Source organism: Nyctibius grandis, chromosome 1 (assembly GCF_013368605.1).
Source record: "Nyctibius grandis isolate bNycGra1 chromosome 1, bNycGra1.pri, whole genome shotgun sequence".
NCBI lineage: Eukaryota > Metazoa > Chordata > Aves > Nyctibiiformes > Nyctibiidae > Nyctibius > Nyctibius grandis.
In genome coordinates this window covers 86,286,643-86,313,965 of record NC_090658.1, presented here as the reverse complement: position 1 = coordinate 86,313,965, position 27,323 = coordinate 86,286,643, and the positions used below count along the sequence as shown (strand labels likewise).

The following is a 27,323-nucleotide window of genomic DNA, read 5'->3' as shown; positions in this document are numbered from 1 at the left end:
AAGTTCACCATGAGCCAACAATGTGGCCTTGTGGCCAAGAAGGCCAGTGGTGTCCTGGTTGCATTAGGAAGAGTGTGGCCAGCAGGTCAAGGGAAGTTATTCTCCCCCTCTACACAGCCCTAGTGAAAACCTGGAGTACTGTGTGCAATTCTGGGCCCCCCAGTTAAAGAAAGACAAGGAACTACTGGAGAGAGTCCAGCGGAGGGCTACAAAGATGATTAGAGGACTGGAGCGTCTCCCTTATGAGGAGAGGCTGAGGGAGCTGGGTCTGTTTAGTCTGGAGAAGAGAAGACTGAGAGGGGATCTTATCAACGCTTACGAATACCTTAAGGGCAGTTGTCAAGAAACATGGGAAGTTCCATCTCAATATGAGGAAAAACTTCTTTAGTTTGAGGGTGACAGAGCACTGGAACAGGCTGCCCAGGGAGGTTGTGGAGTCTCCTTCTCTGGAGATATTCAAAACCCGCCTGGACACGACCCTGTGCAATGTGCTCTAGGGGAACCTGCTTTGGCAGGGGGTTGGACTAGATGATCTCCAGAGGTCCCTTCCAACCCTAACCATTCTGTGATTCAGTGATTCTGTAAGCGGTTTGACACAAAACTGGAAAAATTCCACCCAGAACTTTTTGTATAAGAATATTAATCATAACTTCAGAGTAATTAAGGACAATTGCAATGTTCACAACTGGAACATTTTATAGCTTCAGCTAATTTTAGAAGTGCTTTCTACCTCTAGCACTGGAGGTTGACCAGCTGGCAACCTTCATACAGTGTTTTTAACTATCCCGGGCCACTGCTGTGGATACAGCCCAATGAGCAGACCATTCTAATGGCAAAGGCATAGCGACCGGCTCCTTTTCTTCCCACTCCTCCAGGTTTGCTCTCTGACCTTGAGCAAGTCAATTACTTGGCTTTGACAAGTATTAACCTTTTCTGTAGACAAGTAACTCACAACTGTGTTTTAGGATTATTTTGTTGTTGTTGTTAGAAAAGCATTCTGAAACCTTTGAAAGGAAAGCTGTAAAATAATTCAGAGTATTAGATTGTAATTCTGTCAGAAGCCCAGAACAGTATTAGGCTGTAAATCTGTTTATCAATCAGGAGCCCAGCCTTCCTCAAGTGAGCTCTTCAGGTTTCAAATTCAGCCACATCATGATTCATTTCTGTATTATAACATGCCAAATTGTGGCATAATTAGAGTTCTGTGAGTCTGGGATTCTATTTGCATGAAAAAAAGGGGAAAAGATTAGAGGAAAAACTGTTTCATGCTGGCCTTCTAATTATCAATCCTTGTTTAGTTTGATGCTTGAAAATTGAAGAGCATTGACAAACATTTCAAATTAAAATCTCAAAACATTTTGTTTTTTTTAATACAGTAGCAGAATTCTTGATTTGTTTAATCACTTGCTTAGACTTTTTACTGAAAACATTTACAAAATTTAACATAAATTACCAAAAAGGACTCAAACTGGTTTTGTTGCTTAATGCAGTTTCTGCTGCTGCTTACCACTCTTCTGCTCCTCAAACTGACCTTATCCCTCACAGCTCGTCAGAGTTATGGACTGTGAGCATCATCCCGTATGGAAACTCGTCAGTTCCATTCTAGGTTTGCGAAGATGATTGCTACGTGTCAGGCTTCACATCATCACTTGAATAGACTTTAGTGGTTTCAGTGGAGTCATTGTTCCACAATATCCTTGAGTTAAAGAGCATGTTGTTAAAATGTTCCTAAATGTTAGAAAGGAATTTCTTCATTCTTACCAAATTTCTTCCAGAATTCTAAGACTTTACTGATGGTTTTTATTTGCCTGAGTCAAATGTTGACTGTCTTGGGTGTTCGGATAAACTTTAGCCTTAATTTTCCTTCAATCAGAAGGCAATCCTACACTGGAACCAGCTTTTAGGTAGTATGTATTTATAATCATAAAAAGAAATCTGCTCAGAAAGTCATCATGCCAAAACCAAGAAAAGGATCTTTTCACGTGCCAGGACATTACAAAAATCCCAGCAGGGCAGTAACTGAAGGGTCAGTAACCTCACATCATAATAAAGAAAGACAGAATACCACGGTCTGCTCATTGCAGGGTCTAATTTTAAATCATAGCCACTTTTAGGAAGATAGACTATGTTAAAATAGAATGAAATATGATGAAGAATAGAATAGAAATATGATGTTTAATGTCTGGCACAGAGATTTTAAGGCTTAAGGGAAATGTTAGGATACCCAGTCACATAATTGTTCAGCAGACCTTATCTCCTAAGTAGACAGAAGAGGTAACATAAGAGGCACAAAGATTTCAAGTACATGGCGAAGGTCACTGTCAGGTCATGAGCAGAACCCAGGGCTGAGCCTCTCTAAGGACTGGTCGGTGTTGCTGCTCACAGGACATGAGGATTGAAGTTAGAATCCATTATCTACTCATCTGCTCAAGACTCGAGAAGTCTTCAATTAACATTTTTTCTGGTTAATGGACGATGCACAAAGCCACATATTTAAAGAAAAGGAGAAAAAAAACCAAAACAAAACAAAAACCCAAACCGGACATTCTTTTCTATACTCAGTCCTAGTAACAGTCCATTATTTTTCCTCCCTGGTAGAGGATGAATAAGAAGCTGAAGAACTCCACTTCCTGCCTTTTCTCCTATCAACCCCGCTCCTAAAGAGGTTCACTGCCTGCAAAAGTCTTGTTGTCAGCTCTCTTCTAGAACTGAGTTTTTACATTGTGAGTCATATATCCTTTTGCTGTGTTGGAATGAAATATGCTGGTTTACTAGCAACAGTGAATATATGACATGTCATGTCATAAAAGAATGTATATATCTGAGTATTACATCATTTTTCCCCCAGCCCAAAGACCAGCAGCCAGCCGTTGATGCACCTGCACATTTAAACTAATAAGGTTCTGCAGATTTACAGTGTGTTTAAAACAGATACAAGGCAAAGGATAAAAGAGAAAAGTCACCCTGCTATAATTCCACATCTTTAGTGAAATGCACACACAAACAAATTGTACTAGTTCATTACTACAACGTTGGTGCAGTTGTGGAGACTTTGAAAGTGAATTGTGCCTAGCGCTTCCCAATAGATATGAGGACACCAGCCCTAACATGCAAAGTTAAAAACCTAACCCAGAAAATATTAAATCACCTGATTTGACATCCATGAACTGAGTGAAATTATTCAGCTACTTTAATTTACATACATGTGCAAGTGTTCCTGGGGTCCTATTTTAAGAGAAGACAAAGCAGTTGTTCATGTAACATGTAGGGGGAAGCAGAAGGAAGTTAAATAGATGTCCTTAGAACACCCACAGTGTATTTTCATGGTGGCTGGTTGTTGCACGCTTTCCTGGAAAACTTTCTTGCCCTCTGTCTGTTATATTGTATAACCAGTTCATTACTATAAAAGCAGTAGAATACAAAGAGTACAACATCTTTCAGGTTTTCTCCACCAGATTAGGCTTTTCATGGTCTATCCACCTAGCAGATGCAATCTATTCATATGTATTTTAATAAGGTTGTGTTATTATTAGATCCTTGTATTTCAAAGACATTGCAATTGCAGATGATCGTCACTACTAGGTCTTGTAGCAATGCCTACTGTGTTAATTGTCAGTAAAAATCCAGAGTGCGTAGGTAGTCTTTGAGATCAGACTGTTATTAGCTCTACTCAATGTTTCTGCCCATTCCTTCTCTATTTGATGGTGCCCCTTAGGACTACCCTTCCTGAAGCCTGCTTTCCCTTGGGAAGGTCCATGGAGGCACATCATGGAGTTTCTCTCCACGGAAAGGAGACTGCCACAGCTGTGGTTACCCTAAAGAGCTCACATATCATGTGAAGAGAGGGCATATGTGCTACATCTGCAGTTGCTAGCATTTCTTAGACTGCACACAGCAGTGGCTTCACAAAGTATGATTCCTGTGGACATAATAAGCCATCCAAGGCTTGTCTGCAGAACCATGTCATCTCTGTTTTCAGTGTAACGTTTGGTAAGAAGATGGCAGTAAGACTGATGGAGCTCTGCAAGCAGCAAAACTGGCCATTCATTGGGCCTAAAAAATCTAAATATCTGGGAACAATGATAACTGAGGTAGGGATCTTACATACCAATACTCCTTGCAGTAGCCTTTGCTTTTCCTAAGCTCTAATGCCACCTAGCTCACAACAATCTTTTAACTGAGCTGACATCAGAAATCTTTAGATTTGGTTCATTTTGGTAAGGAGTCATGTTTTTACTACAAAATGCTGCGGCTCGGGGGGTTTTCTTCCACAGAAAACTAGGTCAGATTGGCATTGTGCAGTTGGGAGAGAAAAGGAAAAGGCTGTGCTGCTGCAGCAAAAGCTTTATTACCACTTGGGGGTTTTATGTTTGGTTTTGGGGGAAGGAGGTCTTTCTTTTTAAAATTGGGTAGTGAAAATCCTTTCCAATTTTAGCTTGCTGCTAACATTGCTGTTGCTGCTCATCTTTTTCGTGTTGCTTATTTTATTTCTTAAAGCAGCTCTGAAGTAGGTCACAGGCTTTTAAAGAACCCAGCTAGAAAAAGTTGTACTGTATAGTCAGTTGTAGTTTTGGGGGTTTTTTTAAAGGGTTTTAATTCATGTGATGTACCCATTCTCATGTGCCACAGTACTCTTCATCCACCTTTCTGTCTCGGAAGTAAAATATAAGGGTGGGGAAAATCCAGTCTCTGCAGGTGATGCATCTGCAAAGACAAGAAATGACCTGTTTTTTTCTTAAGATCTTAAAAATTGTAGTCAGCATCAGCATTGCCTATTGAAGCTCTGTTACCTCTTGTTAGGGGCAGGGCTGTTTCGTTTCACTGTCTGTGAGCACTTCGCTGCCCGCTGTATCACAGCCATCATTTCCTATTGCAGTTGTTTTCCCCAGGAAAGCTTTCAGTCCCAGAGGCAAGCTTGTTTCATTTTCAGGTAGATGTATCCCTGCTCAGTAGTGTTTGTTAGTATATTGCTAAGGTGCTGCTGTTCCCCTGGTGGAATTCTGCTCAGCTGTGCAGGCATTTTGACTTTAGTGCATTGCATAGAGGGGGATTGGGAGGGAGACGTTTGATGTGCAGACACTGTTGTAGCAGAGATGGCTCCGAAGTGCTGCTCTGATTTGCACACTGGGGATGAACTCACTGGTAAAAGTCTCAGATCAGGACTTCAGCACATGTCTTCATTTGTAACTGTAATATCCTTTTTATTTAGGCACTTTTAAAAGTATTTTCCGTGATTAGGGGATTGTAGGCGAGGATGGAGACAGGAAAGGAGACTGGAAATGCCAGGCAGAAAGGGTGGTGGGCAAGACTGTATTCATTGCCAGAGACTAGCTGTGACCTCAGTGATCAGTTCTCATCCTGACCAGTTCAGCTCCAAATATTTAGTGTTTCTTTTTCTCTTTCAAAGACATTTAGTACTTGCTGGGTTGTAGGTTGATAGAAGGAAAATACATTAATATTTCCATGCAAGTACAATATGTTATTCTCTACATTACTGCCATTTTAACTGAAGAAACTGTAACCCAGCATAAATATTCTTTTACTACTAAAGTTCTTCTCTCAAAATGAGATCACTCTAGCTCAGATTCCCATATTTTTTCCTAGAATAAAACATAATTAGCTATAAAATTGCTTCTTCAAAAGAAATTTTTAACTTTATATAAAAAATCAAATTTAAGTTTTTACTAGAAATTTTTCTGCTATGAATTTAAGATCCTTTTTTTGACCAGTATTTTTCAGTCACGTTTCACTTTTTCTGAATCCTGATTTTCTAGAACAAACTTACATGTTCCATATTCACAAATGTTTTCTATTAAAATACATCAAAATTTTAAAAATAAAAGTGTTTGTTAGAGCATTTTGGACAACTTTTAGTACAAAACTCCTTTTTCTTCCAAAAATACCCTGATGCAATAACTTTTTTTAAAATTTATATTAGTTTTGGAAGCTTATAAATGCTCAAGTTTCAGACCATGAATTTAATCCTCTAAAAGGGATTAGGAAACTTTCCTCATGAGTAGGTTGTTGCCTAGCCATCCCTTGTAGGGTTTCTTGCACCTTCCTTAGGATGGTTTTGCCTTCTGAACTGAAAAAAAGATATGTGCAGTAATAGTAATTTTCCTTCGCACAATTTAAGTTATAGCAAAATAATTGTTAGATCTGCTTTCTCTGCTGAGTCCTGGTAAGGAGTATATTCAGTGTAGCTGTCAGTGCCCCAAATACTCCTTTATTCCTCATTGTCTGTACAAGGCAGTGACTGAGCGGCAGAGCAGAGCACTGCCTACATTTCCTTCTGAGCCAAGTCATCGAAATAATAGTTACAATTACTGAAGGCATCCAGACCTTCACATCCCTTCTGTAGCCTGGTCTGTAACAATTAACACTGGCTTAAAATTTAAAACAATATCAGTGAAGAAAAGGAGTTTTGACTTGCACCAGCCTGCAATAACAAAAAAATAACAAAATCTTCTTTACTGTGGTAAACCAGATACCACAGACAAGCCAGTAACTCCCTTCCATCAAAAAGGGCCCAGCTTTTGGGCAGTGCTCATATCCAAGTATCAGAATGGTTGACTAAGGACACGCTGATCATGTTTCACACTCAGTGACAACACAGAAAATAATACGTGTCTCTCTTAACGGCTGGGACTTGGGAATGTTGGAAGGGTTTTTTTCACTGTGGAAATGCTGAGTCTACTGAAACTGTTTGTTTCTTTGACAGAAATTATCTAGAATCACTGGTTTCCTTTGCTCTTTCCTCTGTAATCAAATTTGTGCAATTCCACTGAATGTATTTCAATTGAGAAGGATTTAGAGAGTATGTTTACCAGATTTGAAATATCACAAAACATTTAAATTAATTGTAATGAAGAACCTAATTGCTTATATGCTTTTCTAAATCCCACTTTTTTATTATCTTTGGAAGTATATTTCAAAATCTGTGCTCCAAGGATATAGGCAGCAAAACTCTAAGGTGTGCATTCAGCTTTAAGCATGTAAATATTACAGCTGAAAGCAAAGGCATTTCTCACGTATTTAGACTATGTGCATGTCTAGCTTAGATGGGGACTCAAAATAAATCATCTGCAGGAGACCTGTGTTGTTGTTATGGGGATAATCCCACTCCTGCTCAAATGCCCATAAGGCAATACTGAGGTTTTGTGGGCTCTTTCATCCCCTCTCTTTTATCATTCAGCAGTGATAAACCTTTCTGCGGTCCATCACAGAATCATAGAATGGTCAAGGTGGCATGGGACCCATGGAGATCGTCTAGTCCAACGTCCTGCTTAAGAAAGACCACTGAAAGTCGATTGCCCAGGGCTATGTCCAGTCAGATTTTTAATATATCAAAGGATGGAGACTACACAGTCTCTCTGGGCAACCTGTGCCAGTGTTCAACCACTCTCACAGTGAAAGGTTTTTTTTATTCTGTTTAAATGGAATCCCTTGTATTTCAGTTTGTGCCCATTGCGTTTTCTCCTGTCAGTGGGCACCACTGAGAAGAGCTTGACTTCCAGATCTTCATTCCCTTCCTTCAGGTATTTGTACACATTGATGAGAATCTCTCTGAGCCTTCTCTCCTCCAGGCTGAACAGACCCATCTCTCTCAGCCTTTCCTCATAGGAGAGATGCTCCAGTTCCTTAATCACCTTTTGGCCCTTCACTGGACTCTTTTCAGTAGCTCCATATCTCTCTTGTACTGGGAAGCCCAGAACTGGATCCAGCACTCCAGATGTGTCTCACCAATGCTGAGTAGAAAGGAAGGATCACCTGCCTCGACCTGCTGGCAATGCTGTTCCTAATGCCCCGCAGGATGCTGTTGGCCCTTTTACCCGCAAGGGCACATTGTTGGCTCATGTTCAGCTTGGTGTCCACCACGACTCCCGGGTCCTTCTCTGCAAAGCTGCTTTCCATCTAGTTGGCCCCCAGCATGTGTTGGTACCTGCACTTATTCCTCCCTAGAGGCAGGACTTTCCATCTCCCCTTGCTGAACTTCATAAGACTCCTCTCACCCCACTTCTCCAGCCTGGTGAGGTCCCTCTGCATGACAGCACACCCATCTGGTGTATCAGCCACTCCTCCTAGTTTTGTCATCTGCCAACTTGCTGTGGGTGTACTCTGTACCATCTCCAGGTCATTAATGAAGATGTTGAACAGTATTGGTCCCAGTGTCAGCCCCTGGGGTACACCACTAATGACATTACTTTAAATTATCTCCTTTAACATTGTACCTAGGATTCACTAATTATTTCTTATCCACATCTTAGGCTCATGGCTGCTTTGCTTTTGGAACTTGGGCAGCTGAAGCTAATCAGTTCAAAGCTGTCTAAGTGTCTTCTAAATATATAACTCAACAGCTAATTTGGGTACACTGTATCACATGGCCCTTTTGCACCAGATGCAATCCTCAAATCTGTTTTGTTGTTGAATATAGAAAGTATGACTGAGAATACTGACAGGGTTTTGCATGAACAGGTACACCAATACACAGATGAAATATTTCATGGCTTCATTTTATTCTATAAATCTGACAGTGGGCAGAAGGAATGAGCTCCATAATGAACACAGGAGAAAATTCTGGCTCTATCAGACTATGTGAAAAACCTATTAACAATGTGGATAAGAATGATTTCAGAAAAATAAAATAAATTATCTAAGCCATAACATTAACTCTACTTTTTTTCATGTACTACTGCTGGTGAAGATATTGACAGCACCCAGGAATATGAGCAGATGAAAAGGATTTGTGTTCTTGGGTAATAGCTTGGGAGAGACCTGAATCGATATGGAGCACTCCACAGACAGTTTGTCCCTACTTAAACATGATGCTGCATTCCTGAGCAGCAATACTGCTCATCAGCTGAGCTTCTTGTGTTCAGAACAACAGGGCCAGTTATTCTGGACTGGAATCTCTGGACACAGCTGCAGTACTTGTATTAAATGATGAATTGCAACCCCTGACTCTCACATGTTGATTAGTTAAAGAAAAAAAAAAATCCAGCAAATAATCTAGGTTTAATTCTGTGGCCAGTTAGCAACTTTTCTGTCTGCCTCTTCCAAAAAACCAGCTTTCAGCTACTACATTTGACATGCTTATTTCTGACCTCTAATTTCTCTGTACAGTGGGTTTACTGTGATGATAATTCTTGAGCTTTGCTAGAAAGGCTCACGATAGAGGAAGAATATCTGTTAGGAGAGATGCATACAGAGCCATTAATTTGAATTTCACCATCTAAATTGCTCAGGGTGACCTCGGTAGCAAGTCCAAGTTGTATTGGACAAGCTGGATGCTGCTGGTGAAAGTTCTGTGGCTGAATTAAAGCAAATACCCAGCTTGCGGTAGAGGCAATGGGGCTAGGCTATTCCAACCCATTCTGTAGCTAGTAAAGAGAGTTTGAGGGACATAGGCTAGTCAGATCTTTTCCAGCATTTCTGTGTGTCTGCACCACTGCGAACACTTAGTTGAGGTGCATTCATTGCTCTAATTTGTCCTAGTTTGAAGTTTAGGTAAACAGCAAATTATTCTGTACTGGGATAAAGGAAGAATTTAGATGACTACACCAATGTTTGAGTTTGCATGCTGTAAACAAAGCAGACAGCAATACCAATTAAGGAGAAAATTACAGAATTCCTGGGATGCTCGATCCCCTAGTTAAGCCAGAGCTCTTGCCCTTTTCGCTCACGGTCAAGGGTGGGTGTAAAAACAGTACAATGCATTACGGTGCGGTTACCAGATCAGCCTCTAAATGAGCTGCTTTGCCTAGACAGTCCACCAAAACCATGTCACTTGTGGACCTTGAAGCATTACAGTCAGATTGTTACAGCACAGTCCTGGTTGTCATCCATCCTGGCTGCTTACAGCAGAACTTTATCAGCGAGAGCTCTGCACCCATTCAGATGCTTCCAAGACTTGACTTTGTATTACTCTGCTGCACCATGGAGATAAAACGGCTTGTTCAAAGTTAGCACCTGTGTCTCTACTTTCCTGTAGATACTTGTTTTAACTTGATCTGTAATATATGCCCCTGGTTCTTGTTGCTTCTCTAGTCATTTTTAGAAGAGCAAAAATCCTTAAACACTCAAGTATAACTTAAAGGTATCACTGGGAAAATTGCAGTTACTCCAAGGGAGGGAAGAGACAAAGCAAAGGTATTGCCAGTGTTTTGAAAATACAGCATACGCTTAAGTGTCTTGTGAGTTCATTTTTTTTGAGGAATCAGGGCTTTTATTAGGTCACAATAACAAAATAACAGATTTCTGGGGATAGCAGGCATCCAGAGAAATCAAGAAACTGTGATCTCTGAAGTGAGGAAAAATTTCCTTGCAGAACCTTGTTAGAAACTTTTATTTATTAAATAGTGGTATTGCTGGAAATTTTTCCTTATAACGATATTGTTAGCTTTACAATGCATTTGTAACCTTGAGTCACTAATGTATTTTGCAAATGTATGTGTGTGATTAATTGTTCATCAGCTCTCACCAAAAAAAACAAAATAGGGAAAATGAAATCAGAAAATTCATGCAAATAAGCAAAACCATATTCCAACATAAAAACATGTACTTCACTGAAAATGAACAAGTACCTGGGACAGCTTGAAGGGGTGTCCCCCTCATAATAGATCAATTCATTTTTCTTATCATTCAGTGTTGTTGCAATGATTTATTTTGCCATCATTTTTTCTTTCTTAATGCCTCTCTAATAGAGAGCCTTATTCCAATCATTGTGTATCCTTAAGGAAAAAGATGATGCAGTTCAATGGCAGGCTTGTTTAGATAGGGAGATAGTCTGTTAGAATTGCCATAAAGCAAAAGATACAATATTTTTACATATATATACACCTACATGCATATGTATATTCATTCCCATCTAAGTAGTATTAAAGTTTCTGGGCTTTTTATACTTACATATCACAAGGGAAATTCACATATATTTATAGAAAATGTGAAGATAAATTATTAAAAGATATGTTAACATTGTGGCTGTGCTTTTAGCTCCAGTGAGAAAACAAGCATTCCTTTCCTCATGGTTCCACATTCATCAGGTTTCACAACTTCGCAACCATTTTCTTATGACTTTCTTCAGTGTAAGTTTTCTAGTGTTCTGCATTTTATAGGAAACCATTTGAGTCTACAGAAAGTCCCTCTCCTAATATGTTGCAGCTAAATTCTATCTTAATCTGCTGGAACAGTGGGCTGACTAGCCAGCTCTGTTGTTTTATTTTCATCATCTGCTTTATAATTCTGCCGCGTTCTCGAATCTGACCCCAGGGACTCCAGTTGCAATATCCTCACATCCTTTGCAGCATCTCTCTGCACCCCTTTGGAATATCCTAACACTACAAATGGTATCACATATCCATGTCTACTAGGTACATAAAAATCAATGGTATTTAGCTTTGTTCCAGTTTAGATAACAAAAGCCTCTTTTCCCAAGGAATGAAGACAGCACTGTCTTTCCCTGTGCCTAGGACACGAGTTAGCAGCTGGAATGCTGGAGTCAGCGTTTCATTCCATGAGAGTGAATAGCATCAGACCTCCAGGGATTTCTTAACTGACCTTCAAAACACAAAGTCTAGCTTCCAGCAAACTTGAAGTAAACATATTTCTCTAGAGATTAGGATCAAAGCACAAGAAAAACATTCTACTTAACTACGTGGTGCTCATGCCATTACTTATTTATTGGAGCGAGGGTAAGTGGTGCTGGGAGAGACGAGATTCACTTTTTTTGTTGCATTGTCTAATGGTAAAAGTAGTTCACAAAGGTTACCCAGACCTTTGCCAAGAGATTCACAAAAATCATCATTCTTTTTCATACCATCGCTGCTTCATTCCCAAATATGGTCGTATATCATCATGGTCAAACACTGGAGACTTTCTCTGAAGCAAAGCCTTGGGTGACGTGAACATTTTACTAGAGGAGCAGCTCAAAGACACCCCCAGGCTTTGACTCTGTTCTTGAGAATACTCTTTTAAATGTTCTCAAGCAACCACTGTCATCTGTACAACAGGAGTAATAATAGCACTTTGTTCCCATATCTATATAGGTTTTTAGGAGGATAATTACATTACAAATTCAGAAGTTCTGAGGTATTGCAATAGCAGGTCTTGTCTGTGCACATACCTTGTGCTTCTGGAACAGACTGGCTTCCTTGTGGAAAAAAAAATCAAGAGAACCACTTTTTAAAGAAAATTGTTGAGTATGCAGAGTTTTCGATAGCTCAAAAACCTATCGGCCTGCATGAGAATGAAAAAAAAAAGATGTATCTGCAGATATCTGAAGCTATTTGTTGGTGAGCTTTGTGCAACAAAAAGCACTGTAAGTAATATAAGTTCTTTATGCATGCCCTGATAGGATTTTGCTGTCACCACTATTAGGTTGAGATGAAACTGTGTTAGGAAGCTGAGGTACTGATTCAGCAGGGAGGAGATCAGAAAGGTAGCCTGCTCAGGGTTATCCTCAGAGGCAGTTCATAACTCCACCTCCCACAAAAATGAAGGAACGTTCCTCTGAAACTCAGTTTCAAGCCTGTCCTATGACCTCGAATATGGAGCCCAGTTAACCACAAACATCCCTTAACTGTCTCCCTAGCCACCAGTTTATACTGCTTCCCCAATATAGAAGAAAATGAGAAAACCTTAACCTTGATTTTGGTGATGACTGTGTAGTGATCGTGCACTGAATTACTGTGCTGTGTCTGGTTTTTATATGTCATGTCGTGTAAATGTACAAGCTGATGGATGTCATTTGCTCCTATACACAGGTTCATTTGTTTCACATTCAAATCTCTGATATTAGGGAAATGAAAGTCCAGGTTCAAGCCCTGTTATACTATTATTCCAAGTATGTCACATAAAACACATCTGTAATATTTTTAAGCAACCATGCTTCCCACTGATCTGATTACAGATTATTTGACTTCCTTACCACACCCTGTCTTGGCTAGCACAAAGATTTAGGGCAGTCAGAAATACAGTAAATCAATTCAACTCAAAAGATTTTCAATTTACAGGAAGAACAAGTTTTCCATAGCTTGTGCCAAACAAATAAGTAATTACTTTTGGTCTGAGATAACCATTATCGCCTCTCTCCCTGACCCTTTTCACTATCTTACTACTATCCCTCCAGGAATAGACTAATAAATGCCTGACCTTATGCATCGGTGCCAGTGCAGACCTGCAGTAATTGTTCTTTCTCATAGTTCAAACAATCATTTTGAATTACATCTCACAAAGCAGAAACCCACAAAAATATGAAATGCCTTTTTAAAACTGAACCATGGGTATAAGACAGGCAGTGAATATATGAAAACAGCTATGAGGGAGTAATTCTGGATGGACTAGATGTAAGCTCTGTGATGGCAAGTACTCCCTCGAATCTTGTTCTTCACATGCTTCTCTTCCTTACTCTCAGGCTTTGCATCTGGTTAAGATGTTATTCAAAGTGCAAAGATTTCAGCTGCTCAAGTCACTGATACGTAAATATTTTAGGAGACCTTCCCTGGTTGTTCTAAAATCCTCTAAAATTTATGATTGCTGGCACTGACTGCAGTGACACTCAATGAGTTTAATGAAGAGTGCAATCCGATGAGTCCAGCAGATGTTTCTGGGTTTGCTTCACTGCAGACTTTCTGGATTCTTCTTGCTTCATTCCCAGGAATCAAGACCCGTTTTTAGCAAAGCGCTGATGATCCAACCAGCAACCAAAAGACTGAAATAAGTCTTCATCTCCACAATCCTTGAAATGTTCAGCATTGCAGATCTATAAGCAGCTGAGGTTTGTATGCTTATCCAAGCCTCTTTAGCCTGGAAAACTGAAGGATGGGAAACTCATATAATTGGCTCTCAATAGATTTGTGGTATTTCCTGCACTTGGCTGGCACAAAAATATAATCTATCTCACAGTATGTTGGCACTGCCAACGTGGAACCTGGCAATACAGAAATGTCTAAGACAATCTTTTCCAATAACAACAAGAGAAACTTGCTCTGAGTTATGATTTTGTTAGAGTTACGATTTAGTTTATTTTTCTTTATATTTTGCTCTTTTGCTATCCAGGAGTATTTGTGTCACCTTACTTTGCCACTAAATGTTAGCAGTACAGCTGGGATTATGCAAAAAACAGCCATATAGCTTGGAGTCCCTTATCTTCCTTCTGTTCCGTCAGGTAGAGGTGGGGATATTTTGAAAAGAAAAGGATGAGAAGACAGACAGGAATGGCAAGAGAAAGGCCGGAACACACTACAAAGTGCTTGCCACTTCTCTTTGACATTTTAACTCCGCAGCTGGTTTAATTTTTGAACTATTGCTTCCATCTCCATTCCCTGATTTCTGGATAAACCGTGCCTCACAATCCAGTACATAATGCTCATAATGCTGGTAGTTGTACGTAGAGAATGTGAAGACAGCTTCATTTTCAGGTATCTGACCTATATCAGTGTAAGTACCATTAGATTAAGCTGAAGCAACCATCTTGATCCCCATTATGTAGGTAACACAATACATAGTATATGTTGTTAAAGACTAGCATTTTATTGTGGAACAGCCCAGCATTAGAAATCCAGGGCACTGCAAATGACCAAGAAACACCTGTCCTAACATGCACAGATAAAGCAGCATTACTTATTATTTGAGCAAGCAAACGGTCATCCACCTAATTACACGATTTTTCCCTCTTTCCAGATCAAGTGGAGAACCACACCAGAATGGCCAGCAATCACACAGACTGTCATTACTGCCTGCAGTCTCTTCGTGGAAGGAAGTATGCATTAAGAGAAGAAAATGCCTATTGTGTTACATGCTATGACAGCCTGTTTGCCAACCCCTGTGAAGAATGCAAACAACTTATTGAGTGTGATTCCAAGGTAAAGATTTAGCTGTCACTTCTTGTTCTTTGCTAAATTATACACGAATCCCATTTCTTTAATGGCAGATTCTATATCCAACCCTCTGCATATCCCAGTACTGGTGAAGAGACCTAGGCATAGCTGTTGTACATCCACGCACAGCAGAGAGAAACAGTGCTGTTTTCCCAAAATAGGAAAGCTCTGGGGCCAAAGATTAGGAAAGCTGCACATAGATATACCTCAAACGTACAGCAAGGCTGTGGTGTATGTGTGGACCACAACTAGACTCCATCCTTCACTGCCAGTCACTCACTGGCTGCAGAGACTGCACAGGGCTTGAGGGACGGTAGGGTGCTGGTGTAATTCAGTGGATCAGGTTGAATTGAACTTTGGAATTTCTGAGAGATATCCATTGAAAAGAATATTTTGAGGTTTGCATAATTGCTTTTACTGCAGTTGTTGACATGCCGATGTCAAGCTGAAAAGAAACCATAATTTGTATATTATTCTCTCTGTCTTTTGGAAATTAAGTATATTTTAATTTTAACTTAATTCCATGCTTACCTTGCACAGACAGCATGTTAGTGGCAGTGTTTCTGGGTTTGGCTTTCCTTTCACCCCTCCCCTTTTTTAGAATATTAATTAATAATATGCGTTCCTCTGTGGTCTTTGACAGGGTTTGCAGTACCCCATACTTCAATTTACAACCTGTACACTTGACTTTGAATTGTAGGTTCAGATGAAGCCTGTAAAAATGTCTTTGTTTTGCCAAGTTCAGCATGTAGTACTCACCTTCTGCCCATGCTCACTTTGCTTACATTCTTTTGAAATAAAAGGTCAAAAAGTTATTAAAATAAGGCTCTCAATAGGCATCCCCGGCCAAAGCACTTCATGGTTTTAAAGCACATTGTCTGAGTACAGCTCAGTACTGTAAAGGAATAATCCAAGGAAATTGCTGATTTGAATGAAGACTCTTCTCAAACACTCATCAGCATTTTTCAACAGCAAACTTACATACATAGCTCCAGTCAGAGTCACCTGGAGAATGTGCTCTGAGCTCAGTAATTACACTTTTAAAATTTAAAATTAAGTAAGTGGCAGGATCACCGATGTCAAAGATCATTAACAAAAAATTATGTCTTTGGACTGAATGGAAGGAAAAATTGGGAGAACAAAAGCAGGAGTAACAAGAAAGGGGTGCAACAGGACAGAGCCAGCTAGAAAATTATCCCACAGAGATCTAGAGCTGGTTGTCCTTCCTCTGCCAAAGTGCTAAAGCTTGGCTCTCTTCCTCTCCATCTTATCCAGTCTTTGCCTCAGGCTGCTCTCGGGCGATAGTCTATTTTCTAAAAGGTTCAAAGTGCTAACTGAAGCAAATGAAAGTGGTTAGCACTCAGCACCTCCTGAAATGAAGCATGGTATGTATTTCATTTTTAGCACTTTAAAGGTTGGGGATCTGACAAAGGAGAAAAATGAGATTGGATTTGTGTCCTTTTGTGCTTCTTACTTATAAAGGAGACCTGGAAGGGTCTGGTTTATTTTGTAAGGTCAGGGGTGGGGGGACAGTTGACTGTGCATTTTTCCCTTGTTTTTTTAACCTTGGAAAAAAAAAAATCTGCTGTTTGCTCTTTTTTGGAATTCTTAGTGGAGGTCTCATACATATTCTGTTAGCTTTTTCATCCCCTAAGCCTGCTGAGTCTTAAACAAACATTTTTCTGCCAAGTTTTTAGGAGGAGTTATATTAGGTGTAAACAAAAGCAATGATTTTTTAATAATCTTCCTAAGAATCGTTTTGTTCTCAATGAGATTTTAATTGCTGTTTTTCTGCAATAATATGATCTTTCTTTAGTGTTATGTAGTGTCAACTAGAAGAAAAAGTAGTAAAGTTAAAAAATACATGAAGTTCGTTTCAAAGTCTGTAGAGAACACACTTCCTGTCAGGTGGCCTGCTCACATTAAAGATGTTGATCACTTGTTTCCCCTTGAAGGCCAACCATAAAATATAAAATAGTTCTTCTAATAAAAACATATCTCTGAAGTTACATGGAAGGACTATTGCCCGTGCCAAAGCAGCTCCTAATGGCCTCTGCAGGAGATCTACAAAATATCCCGACACAGTAACATTATGTACTTATATCACCTCTGAGCACACCTCCTGCCGGGTGCACATGTCATGTCTTCAACTCACCATTGCAATGCTCACCATTTTTCACTTTATTTCTGGGAGGAGCTGAGGGATAAAAACACTGTAAGGAGATGTCTCCATTAACATGGACTTACTTTCTCCAAGGATCTGGCCTACAAAGGCCGCCACTGGCATGAGGGGTGCTTCAAGTGTGCCAAATGCAGTCGCTCGCTGGTGGAGAAACCGTTTGCTGCCAAGGATGAGCTCTTGCTGTGTACTGAATGCTACTCTGATGAGTATTCATCTAAGTGTTTCCACTGCCAGAAGACCATTATGCCTGGTAAGACAACAGGGACCCTTTGGTAAAAATGGAACTGCATTTTTAATTATAAGCACGTTCTTGAGTAACTGAGCTACAAGGTCCTTGACTTTCAGGACAGCTTTCAGATGACTACTTCTCCTTTGTGTGTATTACCCTCCCGGCAGTGAAGAAAGGGCAGGCAGATACCTCTGATCTAGCACTGACAGGGCTTATGAATCCTTATAAAGACTATTAGAGTTCAAGATAGGGTAAAATGTGCTCATCTTGAGTCCTTGATTCTGCTTGCAGTTCTTGGGAAGCATATCCTGCTGTGAGTGTAGGTAGACAAACAGAGCTATCATTACCACGAGTGCCAAATTAGATAAGACTTCTGCATTTTGTCTGTCACATTGACCAGACCTTAAGTATCAGACCTCTCTCACTTTCTTTATACCATTTCTAACTAACCTGATAGCATTCTATGATGTCGTGACTGAATGGGTAGATGCAGGGAGACCAGTGGATGTAGTCTACCTTGACCTCAACAAGGCATTTGACACAGTTTCCCATGACATCCTCATGAGCACACTCAGGAAGTGTGAGGTAGAAAAACAGACAGTGAGATGGATTAAGAACTGGCTACGCAATAGAGCCCAAAGAGTGGTAATCAATGGTGCCAAGTCCAGCTGGAGACCTGTAACTAGTGGAGTCCCCCAAGGATCAGTGCTGGGTCCAGTCCTGTTCAACATCTTCATCAATGACCTTGATGAAGGAACAGAGTGTCTTCTCAGCAAGTTTGCTGATGATACAAAGCTGGGAGGTTTGGCTGATACACCTGAAGGCTGTGTGGCCATGCAGCGTGATTTGGACAGACTGGAGAGCTGGGCAAAAAGGAACCTAATGAGGTTCAATGAGAATAAGTGCAGAGTCCTGCACCTGGGAAGGAGTAATAAAATGCACCAGTACAGGTTAGGAGACGATCTGCTAGAGAGCAGCTCTGTGGAGAAGAACCTTGGAGTCCTGGTGGACAACAAGTTATCCGTGGGACAGCAATGTGCCCTTGTGGCCAAGAAGGCCAATGGTATCCTGCATTAAGAAGAGTGTGTCCAGCAGATCGAGGGAGGTCCTCCCTCCCCCTCTACTGTACCCTGGTGAGACCTCACCTGGAGTATTGCGTTCAGTTCTTGGCTCCCCAGCTCAAGAAGGACAGAGATCTACTGGAGAGAGTCCAATGGAGGGCTACGAGGATGATTAAGGGACTGGAACACCTGCCTTATGAGGAAAGGTTGAGAGACCTGGGGCTTTTTAGTCTGGAGAAGAGAAGATTGAGAGGGGATCTGATTAATGTGTATAAATATATGAGGGCTGGGTGTCAAGAGGAAAGGTGCAACCTCATTTCACTTGTGCCCTGCGATAGGACAAGGGGCAATGGATGCAAGCTAGAGCACAGGAAGTTCAACCTCAACATGAGGAAGAACGTCTTTACCGTAAGGGTTACAGAGCACTGGAACAAGCTCCCCAGAGAGGTTGTGGAGTCTCCTTCTCTGCAGACTTTCAAGACCCATCTGGATGCATTCCTGTGTAACCTGCCCTAGATGGGTCCTGCTCTGGCAGGGGGGGGTTGGACTCGATGATCTCCAGAGGTCCCTTCCAACCCCTAACGTTCTATGATTCTATGATTCTATGATTTCTTTCACTCAGAAAAAAATTTTTTTTAAATTGTCAAAACATGACTTTCTGTGTTCAAATCATTATCAGCATTTTTACTAAAAAGAATACAAGTACATTTGCGTGTACAATAGGTTTATTTCCTGCCATTAGCAACCTTGAAAATTATGCACTTTCCCATAGACTGCTTCTCAGCTTTTGATCGTGGACTGTGTCTGTTCAGGGCATCCTCTAGGCCTTTCATTGCTGCCACACCAGTAAAGCTCATACAGGAGAGAGATTGCCTAAAAGCTGCCTCTTCAGAGGCGTCTAAGAGAAGCCATAGCACCATATGTGGCAAAATGAAGCAGCTTGCTTAGGAAAGTGGGTCCCTAACTTTTGGAACAGTGAACTACCCTCAATGCTTGAACCTTTTTACAGATCACGTGTATAACTCCAAATATGAGCTGCAAACTATCTGCCATGGCATCATGACTAGTAGTTTGGCAATCTTTGGCCAAGAACATCAGTAAATTTGGCAGTGACATAGGAATTTTATATTTCAGTAGATCTTAATGCCAAACAATAAGGCCTGGGCTGTGCAGAATTATTGTCTTAGTACAAATACTAGGTTACTGGTGTCGTGGTTCAACCTGTAATATTGATTTGCATTTTTACAGTTTATTTCCTTTTCGTTATGGGTAAAAGCTGTATTAGTGGAAATAAATGTTGTAGCCGTATAGTTGTGTTCAATTTAAGGATGATATACTGCTTAAATTTTATATAATTTAAAAATATGTTGTCTAATAGGCACGCCTTACTAGATGTGATCAAAATAGTACCAGAATGTACTCAAGTTTGCATTATTACCCTCTGGTGTATATCCACCTTGCAGATTTTGTCCCAGAGTCTAGGAGACTAAATCTTTGCAGCAAGTGCTGAGGGTAGGAGTAACAGTGCAAACAGATAACTGAAGTGGCATGGGAATGCCAGCCAGTTTCTAAATCATTAACTTCTTTTTATCATCAGCTTGCTAGCTCTGTGTTGAAAAGACCCAGTAGGCAAAGACAGCAAAGTCAGCCTTCTGATCAACTGGGAGGAAGCTGCAAACATTTTACGTTTAAATACAACCAGTAGTTTCTCTCTCCACTAGCCCCACAGTCCAGGAAACAGGTATTGTGGGACTAATCAGTTATATCAGCAATTCTCTTCTTCATATGGAAAGGATGGTAAAGCACCTGGCACCTCTCTCTGCAGTCTGATGGTACCAGCAGGGGAGGAAGTTATGGCGGAAAGTCACTGGAAAAATCATTCGCATATATATGTGCATATCTTAGACTTACACATCTACATTAAGGTGTACAGGGCACCTGTACACAGAGATAAGAGCTCTGAAACTCCTCTGGCAGACATTTAACTGAGCAACTTTCTGTCCTTGAGCTGTATCAAAAGCATCTAGTTAAATATGATAAAAAGAACTGCTGATCTAGGACGGAAATGATGAGCTGTAAGAAGAGGTAGTGTAGTGTGCTTTATCACAGAAAATATATTTACTTCTAAAAAAATTGCCATCTTAAACTGAATAAGATAAATAATGCCTTTATAAGTGAAGGAGCCTTAGTTCAAGGAAGACAGAAGACAGAACATAAACAGATGTGCTAAACATCCAACAAATCTACCTTTAATTTATAAAAGTGCAGTGTACCTGAACATTATCACTGAGTTGGCTGGCCTGAGAGACACTGAGCAACTGAAGCATATCACAGAGAAGTAACCCTAAAAGATTCATATAAGGACAGATTCTAAAAATCACTGCTTAGGCAATTTAGCACGTCCTTTGCCAGGTGATCATACGACGCTGAATGTGTACTTGAAATTTCAAGTACGTACTTAAAAACTCTATTAAATTGCGGGTAAGTGCTTTCTTAGGTAATCTGATACTGAGAGAGAAGATTAAAAACAAAAGTATTCCTGACATTTAAAACTTATATTACAAAGCTATATGTGGGGGGCTTCTTTGCTTTGGGTTTTTGCAGGTTCCCGTAAAATGGAATTTAAGGGAAGTTCCTGGCATGAATCCTGTTTCGTTTGCCAGTATTGCCGACAACCACTGGGAACAAAACCACTGATCACCAAAGACAATGAGAATTACTGTGTGCCCTGTTTTGAGAAGCAATTTGCTCACCATTGCTACTCTTGCAAAAAGGTAATTAAACATACAATGGAAAAATTGCCCTAATGAGGCAATATTGTTCATGGGGGAAGGGGCTGGATCATATAAAATGTCTGGTGAAGTAAGAGTAAGAGCAGAGTCTTCCTTTTGGCGTCAGACGCTGAAAGCCAACTGCGACAGTGTGTGCTGTCCCCTCTAGTTAATATTAGTCAAAGCCTGATTATATTTGCAATAAACTTATTGACCAAAACAAATACTTTGGGGTTCTTTTATTATTGATTGTGATTTTTAGCAAAGGTTGAATTTGTCACTGGAAGTTATGTAAAACCTTTCTTTCCTGATAATCTCTGATTTTGCCTTGATAAACATGCTTCCCTTTCCAACATTTTTCAGATATATTCACACGCATAATAAGCCACCTAAGCTGAGCAAAGCATTCAGTCTTGCCTGAAACGTATCAGGCAATAATCAGATGATGTATATTCAACTGTGATAATATTAGTCAAGAGTCCCACTGTTTCAATACATGATGCTTCCCCTGTGGATACCAGAAATCTTGATTTCAAATGAGTTTTTCTTTTTTACCCCAAATACAAATAAACCAATTCATGCCTCCCTCAATTTCTCATGTTTTAAAATTGTCTCTGGTTGATGAAAACACTCGAAATATCACACTATTCTGGTGTGATACTGTTCTCTAGGGAAACATTTTAAGCTGCTTTTTATGGCAGAATTTAACTTATTCTTTAGTACCTGTATCACTCTGGAAGCAAAACCAATTTTTTTTCCACTTCATCAAATAATTTACAATTTCTGTAGTTATTTAATGTTTATCTGTAAACCTCTACCTCTAACAAAAGCTTTTAATTTAAGAAAAATCTGCTTTTTTTTTCTTTAGTAGTTAAACTGTAGAAAGTACTTTTATATATTCCCATGTCTCTACCTCTAGCCTTTAATTTGCATTAAATGATCACATGGCAAATATAGTAATTCTGCTCTATGTGTATTAGAGGCATTGAAGTTAGCAGGACTTATGTGAAATAATCAGAATTTGCTTCTTAAAAATTCTAGGAATGTAGAGTCCCCCTACACAATAGCCAAAACAATTTTACTACTTAAACTTGCATCAGTTCCCATACATAAGAATTGAGCCCAAAGAGATTTAATTACCAAACTGGAGTCTTGAATTTTGTGCCGGAGATTTTGAGATTTTAATGGAAAAGCAAATGAGAGTTAGAAGTAGCCCAATACTGGAATGCTAAGGGGATCGGGAACGATTTAATTTTTTTTTGTTGCCTGACTTCACCCAGTATTATTCTTTATTTCCCTGAAACTGTGTTCCCCAGGGAAATTCGATGGTGCCACTATTTTCATTTAATTAAGTTTCTCCAACTTTTCTCCTCCTGTTCCAGCTGTATTTATTCATTCATTCATTCAGTGTCATGCATGTGACATGACAGTAGAAACACTTACACCTCATATTTATCTCTACGTAAGTTTCCCTGGACAGTCTCTCACAAATTCTGTGAAACCAGCTCTTTACTACACATATGGAAGCCATAGAGCAACTGGAAATCTCTCTCTTCAGAAATAACCAGTGGAGACCTGTGAGTGAGTTACAGGGAATGAGAAGTCTGATGACACTGATAAACACCATTTTTATTTCTTCTGGCAGTGTAGATCTCCTTTCTGTCTCACTTCTGCTGCTTTACTGTCTTTCTTCCTACTCAAAATACAGTTTCTGTGGTGAGACAGCAAAATGCCAGTTCCAGTTGGAGATTAGCCATAATCTCAGCATCAGTTCTCTCATCCACTGTCCATCACTGAGAATTGCTCTTCTGAGAGCATGCCTGATGCTAAGCCTTTATCCACATGTATAATAGAAAAATTTCATAAGAAGCTAACTTGTGTATTACAAACCATGAGGTTATCCCGTGATAGAAAATTGAGAATAACAAACCAGTGGCATGTTCAGCTCAACTGCAGTTAGTCAAATTGATATTCCAGATGAAAAAGTTGATGTGACCACACTCTCTTCTCTTGTGCATATGGGAAGAGAGAGAACAAGTGGAAGGATTTATGAAGGACTGGATAATCCTTCACAATTCATACCTTTGTTTCATTGTTCTGTCCTTGTTTGTCAATACATTAGGTAATAACTTCTGGGGGAGTGACCTACCATGACCAGTCTTGGCATAAAGAATGCTTTGTGTGTGCTGGGTGTAAAATCCAGCTGTCTGGACAAAGGTTTATTTCCAAAGACGAGTATCCATATTGTGTAGACTGTTTCAGCAAATTGTATGCTAAGAAGTGTGCTGCTTGCAAGAAACCTATTACAGGTGAGTCTCATCTTCTAGAGAGGACTAGACACTGATGAATCATCACTCTCCTCTCAAAGCAGACCTTTACTTTAGAAAATAGCATTAAAAATAGTCCCATCATAATGAAAGAATGAAGGAGTTAACTACTAGAGAGACACTCCCTCCACCACATGTAAGGTATCTTGCTAGTATATACTGATCACAGGTGTTCCCTAACTGCTGAGGAGTTGTTTTATGTGCCAAAAGGAGTTCCTCTATTGTTTGATTTAGTGCTTTCTGCACTAAAATTCATCATTAAGAACGTAAGAAAAGCTGCTTTTTGGCTCTTCTCAGGATGGTACACACAAGTCCCTTGTGTCTTTAATTTCTTCAGCTTTGTTTTTAAATGCAAATGTGATCAAACTGGACACAATTAGCTGCCTGCTGATAAGGCACACCTGTCAAATTAGAAAGCTTGCCAAATGCAACAGAGCTCTATTGCATGCATCCTTGTGTACTTAGATGATTTATAATTAGACATATATGTCACTAGTCTATGATAGCTGAAGTTTTCTGAGAGCATTTGCTGATGTTCTGCATTGTAATTCTATTATGTATGGACTCAACTGTTGAAAAGTATTGCTGATTGTTACAGGTGCGTGCTCATAGGTGCATGCAAAATGATGAACACCCAATCAAATGGGCGTGATTTTCCCCCCCAAAAAAACAAAACAAAACAAAAACTCCAACCCCCCAAAAAAACCCAATATTTTATTTCAGATACTCATGCCAGGAACTCCATGATCTGTTAATTTCTGAAAGACTCGATCTTGAAGAAACTTAGGTGGAAATAATTACATTTCACTCAGTGTTGTATATAAACTCTATGTATCAACACATTGCAAATAATTTTCATGGGAGTTTGTTGGGAAGATCAGCAAAACTGAATGGACATTCTGATAAACCCATTCTGTTCAGAGTTCATAATGGGATAGGAAAACAAGTGACTTGTGGCTTTGCGTAAAATATTTCTCACTGTATTTAATTTTAAAGTTTTTTGCAATTCAGCCAACATAGGATATTTCAGACTATGTATTTTTGTTCATTTCTTTGTTTGCTATATAAATGACAACCTGATCACACATCAGAAAACAATCTGTTGCATTTCTGAACCATGTCCAGAAATACTGGATTCACATCTTCTTTCTCATAATCTCTTTCAGCTCTCGGAGGTGCTAAATTTATCTCCTTTGAAGAGCGCCAGTGGCATGGGGAATGCTTTAACTGCGCGAAATGCTCTGTCTCACTGGTGGGCCACGGATTCATCACTCGGCAGGATGATGTCCTTTGTCATGAATGTGGCTCTGCTTCATAGTTCTGTGGAGAACTGTACAGCTGCATTATTCTCGCTCTGTAACAATATACTTCTTTACTCTGCAGTAAGAAAACCATATAAAAGGTATAACAGTTATTTAGTCATTCAAGTAACTTTCCAACAGCAGTTTAATTCTATCATAGTTCTGAACGGCTTATAAAAAAAATTAAACAGCCCCATACTGGTTAAGAAAATAATGCAGAAAAGATTCATATATATTTTAAATCTAACTACAGTATGTTTCTCCTTGTAACACACTGCACTCTGCTGTTAGAAGCTTAAAAATTTACATTTCATCTCCCATGAACCAAGGAGGATTGTGAAAAGTCTATATGGCATATGAGTAATGATGAAGCATTAGCACTGCTTCACAGATGCAGACCTTGGTGTGGAAAGCTGGGCATGTGCATTTTTCTATTGGACCATAACATCGATGATAACAACTTGTAAATATCAACTTCCTCCATACTTCGGGAAAAAAAGCTGCTGACAAAGCAGGCAGAAAGTGGGAGGAGGGTGTACTTTTACACAGAGGGCCATGGAGCCAGATAGGCGCATTCCAGGGCCAGATAAAGGGAAAAAAAGGTCATTTTCCTCTTCTTTCTGAGATTGTTCCTCAGAAACATAGTCTTTAGTCATCCAAAAAACTGACAGGTCCTTTCCCAAAATTGGTTAACTGTACCTAATTTTTCAGGCATAAGTGCTTTAGGACATAAATAAACCCATATTTTGAGCTACTGTAAGAGGTGAGGATGGCCCAAGATTGGATAGTGCTGATGTACACTTTCCCATAGCTAATGTGCCTTAGGACATTGTCTTCACTAGACCTTCAAAAACACACATAAAATATATATTTTTTTTAGTAGACACAAAAGCCAACTCATACTTGTCCCTTTAACCTTGCGGTTTTCCTTCCATCAAAACCCATTTGCCAGCAATCAAAGCACTGTTAATGGCCTTAAACATTTCCACCCTGCTAGGTCTTTGATTCACAGTCCACCCCTTTTCTTGTAAATGCCTGCTTGTCTATAGCAGGCTATAAGCTCTTCAGAACCAATACCCAATTCATTTTGCCATGTGCCACATGCATTTGCCAATATTATGTCAAGAACTGGCAATGTTATTGCAAGTTAGGCAGTCCTTGCTTGTAGTACCAGGTATTAGTTTCTAGGTAGCTGGCTTTGAGAAGGTTATAGCTGCTTGCTGAGCTTCAGCGCTCAAGGGCCTATTATTAAGGGTCATCTAGAGCTGAGTTACAAGCATTTCTCTTCTTCCTTCTTCCATACTGTACTTTACAGTGGCCTGATTCATGTTACAGTGTCTATACAGAGCCGTTGTGAATGCTACAGTGCTATTAAGAATGGCAGATTCTGCACCACTCAGCACTGTTTTAGTCCTCAACTCACACATCTTTAACTCATACGTTCTCCTTTAGACTCTGACCTTAAGTGCATGGAGTTATTTGGCTGACTTGAGTGAACTTTATTCATACTGAAGACAGCCATTACTTTAGGTAGAAAAGTGAAAAAAAGAAAAAGATAAAAAAAGAATATGTGTGCATAGCTAAGCCAGAGCTGAACTGCAGTGGCATAAAATCAATACGGATAATGACTGACCAACAAGTACATAGTGGTCTGTTTTCCAGTCAATAAAATATTGATCTTTTGCTCTACGTGGTGTTCATTTTTGGTTTTCAGTTTCTTCTTTCATGGCAGCTTTTATTGTAGTCTAGAGTTTGATTAGTTTATGCCTTTTCATTTTATCCCAGCTGCTTCCTTTTCTATTTTCAAATTTCACATGGCTGATACAGGTTCTTGGTAAGATTTAGATTCCCATGAATAGAAATATGTTTCATTGCCTTAAATATGTGTGTATATATATATATATATACACACACGTATAGTGGTTCACAGGTATGTATGATGTTCTAAAAATGTGCACTGAGTTATCAGAAATTAGACCATTAGTAAATGTTAATTGTCTTAAATTTTTAAATGAAAATGATGAATCACCAGATGCAGGCTTGTCTGTGGGGCACACCTTTTGTTTGTGTTGTGTGAAATAGCATTCAGCAAATTGCAAGAATGTGGTTTGGACCCTTTATTCAGTCTTGTCTGAACAATCTTCCAGCTTAATTACAAACTGACGCAAGAACTACCAGGCAGAGTCCTAAGACATGACAGACTCACAGGTCAGACACACTCATCATGATAATCCAAATCTTCCAGCTTTAACATTTAGGAAAATTAAATCCTTCTCTGACTCATCAACTAATTATATTTTTAGAAATACCAACTGAATTATTTATTTCTCCTGCAGTAAATACACTACAGTCAAACCTGAAACTGAGCATTTTCTCTTCAGGGTAATAGTAAGAAATAAATGTGACTGCTATAAATAGTTTGAATAAAAGTTATATTAGACATCAGATTGATATTTCCTAGTCTCTCACCAGCTACCAATGCCTAAACATAAATACAGTAATACTCTGCACAATTTGGTCACCTATGCTTAGGTAGATGAAATCCAACTTGAATAGGTGCAGAGAAGGGCTGCAAG

At 39.6% G+C, this 27,323-nt stretch overlaps 1 protein-coding gene across 1 annotated transcript in view; it reads left to right on the top strand.

Annotated features, from left to right (window-relative positions):
- The window catches only part of FHL5 (four and a half LIM domains 5), a 29,298-nt gene extending 2,924 nt beyond the window's left edge, over positions 1-26,374 (top strand). The window contains exons 2-6 of the mRNA XM_068405489.1: positions 14,680-14,861; positions 17,134-17,308; positions 20,953-21,122; positions 23,242-23,428; positions 24,613-26,374. Of these exons, the coding sequence (XP_068261590.1) occupies positions 14,703-14,861; positions 17,134-17,308; positions 20,953-21,122; positions 23,242-23,428; positions 24,613-24,764 (843 nt within the window). The 5' untranslated portion in view covers positions 14,680-14,702 and the 3' untranslated portion in view covers positions 24,765-26,374. The remainder of the gene's footprint in view (positions 1-14,679; positions 14,862-17,133; positions 17,309-20,952; positions 21,123-23,241; positions 23,429-24,612) is intronic.
- Positions 26,375-27,323: the final 949 nt, after the last annotated feature.